At 40.1% G+C, this 8,526-nt stretch overlaps 1 protein-coding gene across 4 annotated transcripts; it reads left to right on the top strand.

The window, feature by feature from the left end:
- The first annotated feature begins 2,889 nt into the window (after positions 1–2,889).
- Positions 2,890–8,262, top strand: LOC147455991 (factor of DNA methylation 2-like). Of its 4 annotated transcripts, XM_086515371.1 has the most exons (8): positions 2,890–3,021; positions 3,108–3,440; positions 4,281–4,934; positions 5,575–5,744; positions 6,008–6,121; positions 7,265–7,483; positions 7,715–7,933; positions 8,028–8,262. In XM_086515371.1, exons 2-8 carry the CDS (start codon positions 3,122–3,124, stop codon positions 8,052–8,054), a joined length of 1,722 nt encoding a protein of 573 aa, XP_086371497.1. In that variant the 5' UTR covers positions 2,890–3,021; positions 3,108–3,121; the 3' UTR covers positions 8,055–8,262. The 4 variants fall into 4 exon arrangements, with proteins under 4 accessions (XP_086371497.1, XP_086371494.1, XP_086371495.1 ...); XM_086515368.1 differs by having other exon boundaries at positions 2,900–3,440; positions 4,557–4,934; XM_086515369.1 differs by having other exon boundaries at positions 2,901–3,440.
- The last annotated feature ends 264 nt before the right edge of the window (positions 8,263–8,526 follow it).

The following is an 8,526-nucleotide window of genomic DNA, read 5'->3' as shown; positions in this document are numbered from 1 at the left end:
GGGATGGATGTTATTATGGTTGTTACTAGACATATTTCTCGTCCTATAAAGAAAAGGCTCGTAGTCGAGCACTAGTAGTTATTGATGAGGCTATTCTCAAACATTTGGTGTACTAGTTGAGATTGTTAAAAGCGCAAACTGTTCAAGATTCAAGAATCTTGTGTATGTTTTTAGATTCAGAAAAAATGACAACACTAAGTACAAGTTGGAAAGATTCAACAGACTTTATAAAAAGCAAACTAGCTAGGAAGTAGTGTATGAGTACCCAATGCAAGAGTCTGCTTGAGAATGCATTGGCATGGTTGTCTTGCGGTGTGATTTAAATGCATTGGCGTGGTTGTCTTGGGGTGTGATTTAAAGAGGATTTAAAATCCAACCAATTGAAGTGTACTAGAGGATTCATGTGGAGGCAAAACATGGTACCATTTTGCAAATTTTTGGTTTATGGAATGGAGTTTGAGCTTTGATCGTTGTGTGTGTGTGAATGTGAGTGTGTGTGTGTGTGTGTGTGTGAGAGAGAGAGAGAGAGAGAGAGAGAGAGAGAGAGAGAGAGAGAGAGAGAAGAAGAAGAAGAAGAAGAAGAAGAAGATTCTCAAAGGTTAGAGCGAGTCTATTTCTTGAGAGGGACTCTATGTGTGTGTGTGTGCGCGCGCGCGCGCGAGAGAGAGAGAGAGAGAGAGAGAGAGAGAGAGAGAGAGAGAGAGAGAGAGAGAGAGAGAGAGAGAGAGAGAGAGAGAGAGAGAGAGAACCATCACTATGCAACAACTTACACTTTAGCTCAATTGAATTTCTCCCATTGATCAATCCCTTGTCCATGTGATAATGGATGGTTGACAATCAATTAATTGTAAAATCGTGCAATAGTTGTGTTATGCAATATATGAGTCTCCTTTTTTCGTGCACACTGCACCACACTCAATTTAGTACTCAATTGAAAGCAACATTTGACAAATTGTAAGGGGGCATAGCTCTAAACAGACACTTAAGTTGATGTAAAAATATTCATATCATGGCCATGTTTACTTTTATGCCAGGATCTATCACTACCTTGTACACGTTAACTTCAACGCCTTGAAGTACTTACTAATATATACTATTGTTATACACAACAGATGCATTTTACTTTATTGATTTCCTCATGCACAGCCAATAATATTAAAAATATGCTATAAAGGAAAAATTTGTGAATATGCTGGTGTGTTTGCATGTGCGTGTGCATGCCTGTGCGCGCGCGCGCGCGAGAGAGAGAGAGAGAGAGAGAGAGAGAGAGAGAGAGAGAGAGAGAGAGAGAGAGAGAGAGAGAGAGAGAGAGAGAGAGAGAGAGAGAGGGCTTCATCCATGAGATTTCCTTAAAACATTGGCAAAGCTCTGTGATATATAACTTGTAGCTAACCTGCGACATTGCTTTATGACATGTTCTGCATTAGCTTTACAATACTTGCAAAAACATTTCTTTGCTGGTTTCTTCCCATCCTAATTTGTAGTAGTTGTAGCTTCTGCTTATTATTAATAATAGACCCATATTAATTCTTGTAAGAAGAAGAAGAAAATTTACATTGGCCTTTCTAACTAGCTACAAAATCATCCTCTACAACTCACACGATGTTCCTAGCTTTTCTTGCAGCAAAACTAAAACTAACTCCTCAAATGACAAGATATTTGGATTCCCTTTCATCATCAAATAAAGCATAGATGGAAAATGATGATAGGAATTTAAAAAACCATTGAAAACAATCTACACAAGATGTCTATTTGGCAAGATTTTATCTGCAGTTAGCTGCTTCGAAGTCTTTAACTAACTAGCTATGTGGAATGATATACCATTTGGTAGATAATGCAATCAAGGCATGGATTGAGCATCTTGATTCTTTGCCATCCTAATGAATCTGTTCAATAGTCGGCTATGAAACACTCTGACTTTGACATTAGTGACTCTCGGGGGGTGCACTATGCGATCATGTTAATGTACCATGTGAGTTTGACAGGAGCGGTTTTAAAATGAAAAACTTTTAGTCAATTTAACATAGATACATAGAAAGAAGGTGTTTTTATTTTTCATTTTGGAAAAAATTTCTTAAAAAAGGGGGTTTTTAATTATCCCACAAACACATGTTATGTAGGGGGTACTGAATAGTGAACCCCCCGAGGAGTGACTATGCGATGATAACTTGTAATTCTTGCGCAACAATAGTGGAAGTGGAACTTACAAGATCCTTTGACAGTATTTGCAAATTGCAGATTCATGGAATGCTTTCTTCTTGGGCATCGAAAGCAAAACAATTAAAAACAGATTCATGCAAGCGGGGGTAGAACCCCCGTCACTCACTAGCAGAATCGTCGCTGGCTTTTAACTACTGCTCGAGAGGCACCGCATACCTAGCTAGGTATTGGGAATTATTTATCCAAAACTTCTTGTGGTGCCTCAGGACTAAATAACACATAGCATTAAAGAGGGGGGGTAAGGGGATCGAGGGAAGAGAAGTGCGCGCACAAAAATCAAGGATATTGCAGCCGTAGATGGACACTTAAGAACTAAACCCGACGGCAATAGACTAAACCTGGACAGAGCCTATGTTTTAATAATAAAACCCAAAAAAACGAGCCATGGTAATAGCATGTGCGCCCGGGTGGGATGGTTACCCCATGCATCTCAATCTGCGCGACGAGACTCTGGGTTCAAATCGAATCACCGCCCGCCCACTTTTTCGCGTTGATTTGCCGCGCGTCGGGTTTAATCTGCCTCGGGCTTCCCGCGTCCACTTCCGGCTGTCGATCCCATCAACCCCTCCGCCCCCCCCCCCCCCCCCCCCCCTCTTTAATGTTATGTGCTACTTATTGTCGTGGCTTGTGGTGGATGTGTACAAAATGATCTATGTTATTAATGAACTTTCAAAGGTGGTGAAAGTAGCGTACTGTACGAGCCGTCAGGTCTTCATTCTCTCCTCTATTCACTCGTGCATGAAGCAGGAGCCCTTCTCCGTGGCAACTGGCGTGCAAGGTGCTGCGCTCTGGACTCTGAAGGTAGTCTCCTCTTGTGCATTGGTTTTTGCGTGCTTGCGCCTGTGTATGAGAGAGAGAGCGTTCGCTCATGATATTCTGTTCATCAGAACATAGATTATCAATGCATAGAAACAGAGGGGCGCACATGAGGAGGTTTCCTCAGAAATGCCCAGCCTGCCCCCCTGATAGCAAGCGCATGTTTGACGAGATAGGGCTTTTTCAGCATATTATGGCTATCAGCAGGTTCAACTCAAATCCTGAGGTTGTCCGTGCCCACAATGCTCTTTTGAATGACACTGTTGTAAAGATGCTAAACACGGGCCCACTGCAAAGAAACCCTCCTCTTCAATACCCCTCTCCCAGCAAGGACAATCGATTACTAAAGGACATGCCATTATCTCAAGAAGTGTTCAAGTCTACTTCAGACCAATCAGCTAAAGGTAAGTTTGCAAATGCGTCATGAATCTCTAATAACCGCTTGTTTGATAGGCAACGTTTTCGCTGGTCAGTCTTAAACAGTCTCTAGGGATTGTGCTTTTCAAGCTGTGTTTGTTGTTTCCTTTGTTTGATTTTGTTCATGTGTGTTTAGGAGTCCACATTTAATATCAGGCCAGCAGCGTGCGCAGTTTGTTGTAGTGTCGGCAAATGTTTGAGCGCACACATTCAACTACCAACACACACACACATTAAACCACTTGCTGCAGCTGCCAATGCACATATGCCTAAACATTAAGTGAAATAAGGGGTTTGTTTTGTATTTCTTGTTTTTTTCCTTCTACTTTGCCTTATATCATTTTGAGGTTTGATTTTTGACTTACAAAGATTCACTTCACAAAGCATGCTATATACTCCATCTTATTGTCATTGCGGTACATTGAGACACACTAGAATGAATTTGGTTTTGTTTTCCGATAAGATGTTTAGAATTATCTGTGTTAGTGTTCTGATTTTGTTTTTCTCTCCTCCTTTGTGACAAGCTATAATCAAGCTGTGGAGGTAATTGAAGTATATCAAGGATGGTGCCAATTTGTGGAAGGTAGAAATCCCCAAGTTGGCACCATTACATAGTAATTATAATCCCAATTAAGGTTTCTTCAAGAATGAATGGTTATTTATAACAACAAGCATCAATATTATGCAAATTTCCAGTGCAAACCAAGACGTATAGATCCCAAAAACTACTCACCTTCAGAATCAGATTAACACAATGTACACTTGTCAATTTAAATTTTCTTGTTTCTTGGTTTAAATTTTAAAGGGACTTTCCTTCTGTAAAACAGGAAAAGATCTGCACAAGTTCAATCTGCCTAGTGAGGTAAGAGTGGTTTGGCCATGGATGGGCATCATCACGAACATTGATTATGAACAGTTGGCCAAAAATGGTAGAAACAGTAGCAAGGACAATAATGGACATGCAAATTTAGTCAACAACTTGTGGAATTTTGATCTCAAGAGCCACTTCTCTTGTTACAATCCTAGAAGTGTCCATGCTATCTGGACTCAACACATTGCAGTGCTCGATTTTGGACATGACCTCCTTGGCTGCTTTGATGCAGAAGATTTTGCTAAAGGATTTGCGCAAGCTGCAAGAGGAAAGTCAGACTTTCAAAACATGGAATGGCTGGGAAAGGACCACGTCGAAGGGTTGTTTGGATGGATGGCAGATGAAAACGACTACAATCTCAACAATGCTGTGGGGGAGTTTCTTCGAAGAAAAGGAACATTGAGGTACATCCCGCAGTTCTCTGATACTTGGAGTGAGCAGTATGATTGGCTTTTTCAGGACATTCGGACAAAGCTCCAAGACAGGAATTTGAAGCTGATAGAGCTGAAGAAAGAAGTTAGTAATCTTCAGACGTTAGTATGTCAGGCAATGAACGAAAAGCAGTCAGCTCAATCACAATTCTGTCTTAAAGAACTTAAGCATAAGCAAGGTATGCATTCCTAGGCATTTTCAAAGTATTTTATCTCTGAAGCAATAAAATGGTATGCTTAAAAAGTAAGCATAATGTTGGCTCTTCCCCTTCCGTTTAAGAAATTCTTTGCATACCGATAGGTGAAATAGTTAGTCATTTGTTTTGTTTTAGGATATAGTGGACCTTTCCCAGGCTTTTAAGAAGTTTTGTTTATTTGTTCAGTATGGATGGGTTGAGAGTAATGAATTGTGTGGTCCCATTTTGATTGGTAGAGAGCATTCCTTTGTACAACTTGGGGATGTCATTTATGAAACAAAGACTTCCTGTAGGAGCAAAATGATTTTTTGCAAGAGTCTATAGGATCAAGTGGCACTATTGTTTTGCAGTTAGTTTGAAAAGTTGTAAATTTGACATTGGACCTTGTAAGATTGATTACTATACTTTTGTATCCATGATATTCATGAGAATTATAATGTAATGAAGTTGTTTGAAAGAGTACAATGTCTCATCAAAATTGTGCTAATTGGGTCTGCTGCCAGCTTCTACAGTTTTCCATACATGTCTCTCCTGTCCGATGCTTTGTAAATACAGTTTTGAGTTTTTGTGTGAGCATCATGCGCGATTCCTTGATTTCTTTTGCTATTGGCATTGTACATAGAGTTGGAGATGATTGGCAAAAATTCTAATAAAGCCTTACAAGAAAGTAAAGGTGACTTTTCAAAGGAAAGAGAAAAGCTGAAACAAGAGCTAAATGATTTCAAGAGAAAATATCAGCTTTTAGAAGAAAAGAGCTCAAATATCACTTCAGATGAAACCCTACTTCAGCAGGTGATCAACGTGTTTTTCAATTTCTTAAGCTACATTAAGCATATTAACGACCAGGCACTTCTCACTTCTACGTGTATGCAAAAACAGGTTTCTGGTATCTGCATGTAAATAGATGCAAAAACAGGTTTCTTGTATTCTGTATGAAAATTTGTGCATGTCACACACGCACATGTGAATCTCTTGTAGTTGCATGTAGCTGTCCTTGTGGACAGAAAAGGGCTCTGTTGACTACACTGATCGTTTGTACCATCCTCCTAATGCAGCTGATAGATGTGGTAGAAGAGAAGGACCAGCTTGAATGCGAGGTTCAAACACTCACTTATAAAGAGAGAGAAGCTAATGACAAAGTTCAAAATGCGATGAAAGCAGCCATAGAGGTATTTTCTTGACCTACTTTTTCACGTTTATGCAATGGATTCCTCTATACAACATGTTGCTTTGTGTCTAAAAGTAATTTCAGCTGGTGCATGACATGCTCATGTTTGTGTGCTTTGTTTTTCCATCAAATCCCTTTCTCCTTCAAGAAAAAACATAGCTGTATGCAATGTATGTGGACTTCCAACAAGCTGCTCTAATTGGGTTGATTCTATGGCGGATACAGAAGAAGAAAGGTTTTTAATGTCGTAGGTGGCTGGTATGGGGAGTACAGAAGAAACCGATAAGGATGTCAGTAATGCTGCTTGAATCCTTTTAATACAATACAACCATTCCTTAGCTTTGGTACCTGCACCCTAGGGAAGTGGTGCAAAATACTGGCCATGTTGTCAGTAGTAGCATAAACTCTCAGCACGTAGTGAACCTCTCTTTGCTTCCAAGTTTTGTTGCAACAAGGACATAGCAGGACTAGATCAATTGTAATGTATTTTGGCCCTAAGGGTTACCATCGTTGTTTTCCTTTCCCATGTTGCATGTGCGACATGTGTGCAGCTACATGTAGAGGCTAACCAGCCACTCGACATGTATGGTCCTTAGGTTCTTTTTCTGTTTGTTTTCTCGAGTCTCTTGCTTTTGCATTTTTGTTAGTGTTTTAGCCCTGGTAATTTGTAAGTTCAGACTTTTCTGACCTTAGGAATGTATAATCCTTGAGGCTGGACAAAGATTGGACAGCTCAAGGCCTTCATCTAACTAGACTCAGTCCTTGAAATGACTAGTTGCTTCTCCCATTTTGAAGCTTTTTCTTTGCCTTTTCTTTCTCTTCATTGTTAGATTTACCATAACTTCAAAATGTGGATGGGCTCATAGGGGACATTATAACTTCTTCGTGCTCTCGATGTTCCAACTCAAGCACTCAAGACCACGTTGTTTGGATAGATTTGAGTTCCCATATCATGTTTATGTTGTGCCAAGTCATACACCACAAGTCTTTATCGTTTCCACGTACAAGTTTCATGTTTATGTCCAAGCTACAAAGCAACTGGCATGCCGGTGGGAAATTAATGAACTCATGTTTTCTTTTAAGATACTAGTGGGCTAGGTTTTGTCTTTAATCAGTAAAAAACCTTTCAAAACAATTGTTTCAGGTTCTCAAAATCAAAGGTGACAAGAAGTCGATTGGAGTTAAAGATATGGGAGCCCTGAATGAGGTTCCTTGGCTGAAAGCATGTGCTGTCAGATTTAAAGGTGAAAAAGATGGTTGGGAGTTAGCTTGCAAAACTCTGATTTCTGAATGGGATAAGCACTTGAGAGATGCATCCTGGTGTCCCTTCAAGCGCGTGACAATCCAAGGCGAAAAGTTTGAGGTAAACTGAAAGTCAAGGACTTCAGTTTGGAAGTCGATTTCTTAAAAAGAGTAGCAAGGAATCACTATTTGATTTTCTGTTTTTAAGTCCTCTAGCCAAGCTTCTGAATAGCTGAGTTACATCATTATTGCCTGGATTATGACCTTTAACAACCACATTGGAAACAATCAAAGCCTGATGATGTATAAACTTATGGTCATGGCTTTCTAACACTTTTAAGGAGTTTTGCAGGAAGTCGTCGATGCCAATGATAAGAAGCTGGCCAAATTGAGGCAAAACTTTGGTGCAGAGGTGTACAAGACAGTAGAAGATGCATTGAACGAGTTGCGAGACTTCAATCCAAGTGGTCGGTTTCCTGTCTCTTTGCCTTGGAACTTCGAGCTACGAAGAGCTGCACAACTAGATGAAATCATCAGATATCTTGCTAACGACTTTCAAAAGAGGAAACAAGTATGCTCCTCCAGAAGCTAAGGTAGGTTGTCGATTACATCTTAGTAGATGCATGAAGAACTGACCAAACCCTTTTTGTGACCTGAAATGACAGACTTGGTGCAAATCCTTTTGTTTGTGACCTAAAACGACGGGTCGGCGCCTAACAAGGTGTATCATGTATATATAGCCTACATCTAACTCTCTTCCCATATTTAATGTGCATGTGAACAAGTGTGTATGAACAAAGTGCTTGTGATGTGATAGGCAAGGTGCTCGGCACATGTCAGAGATTCAACCAGGTCATAATTTTTTACTCAAGACTTACAAAGATTCCACTATTAAACATATTTATGCTTCGCATCTCTCTCTAGTTATATGCTGCCTCCTTATGTGTGTATGAGAGAGAGAGAGAGAGAGAGAGAGAGAGAGAGAGAGAGAGCGAGAGAGAGAGAGAGAAGAAGAGTATTAATCCTCGTAGGAAACTATCCCAAGAGACCTTAAAGATCTATCAAGAAGAGCATTAATCGTCGTAGGAAACTATCCCAAGAGACCTTAAAGATCTATCCGACGAGGAGAGTTGAACTCAAGACTTGAGAGAGAGAGAGAGAGAC

The sequence above is a fragment of the Adiantum capillus-veneris genome, chromosome 6, assembly GCF_014529385.1.
Source record: "Adiantum capillus-veneris isolate H3 chromosome 6, ASM1452938v2, whole genome shotgun sequence".
Taxonomy (NCBI): Eukaryota; Viridiplantae; Streptophyta; class Polypodiopsida; order Polypodiales; family Pteridaceae; genus Adiantum; species Adiantum capillus-veneris.
The sequence above is the reverse complement of the archived record's forward strand: the minus strand, read 5'-3'. Positions and strand labels throughout refer to the sequence as shown.

Excerpts from the sequence above, each read along its gene's own strand:
- LOC147455991 (XM_086515369.1), top strand. The coding sequence starts at position 3,089 with ATGATATTCTGTTCATCAGAACATAGATTATCAATGCATAGAAACAGA. Across the intron at positions 3,441-4,280 it reads TTCAGACCAATCAGCTAAAG|GAAAAGATCTGCACAAGTTC; the intron begins GTAAGTTTGCAA and ends TCTGTAAAACAG. Across the intron at positions 6,122-7,264 it reads CGATGAAAGCAGCCATAGAG|GTTCTCAAAATCAAAGGTGA; the intron begins GTATTTTCTTGA and ends CAATTGTTTCAG.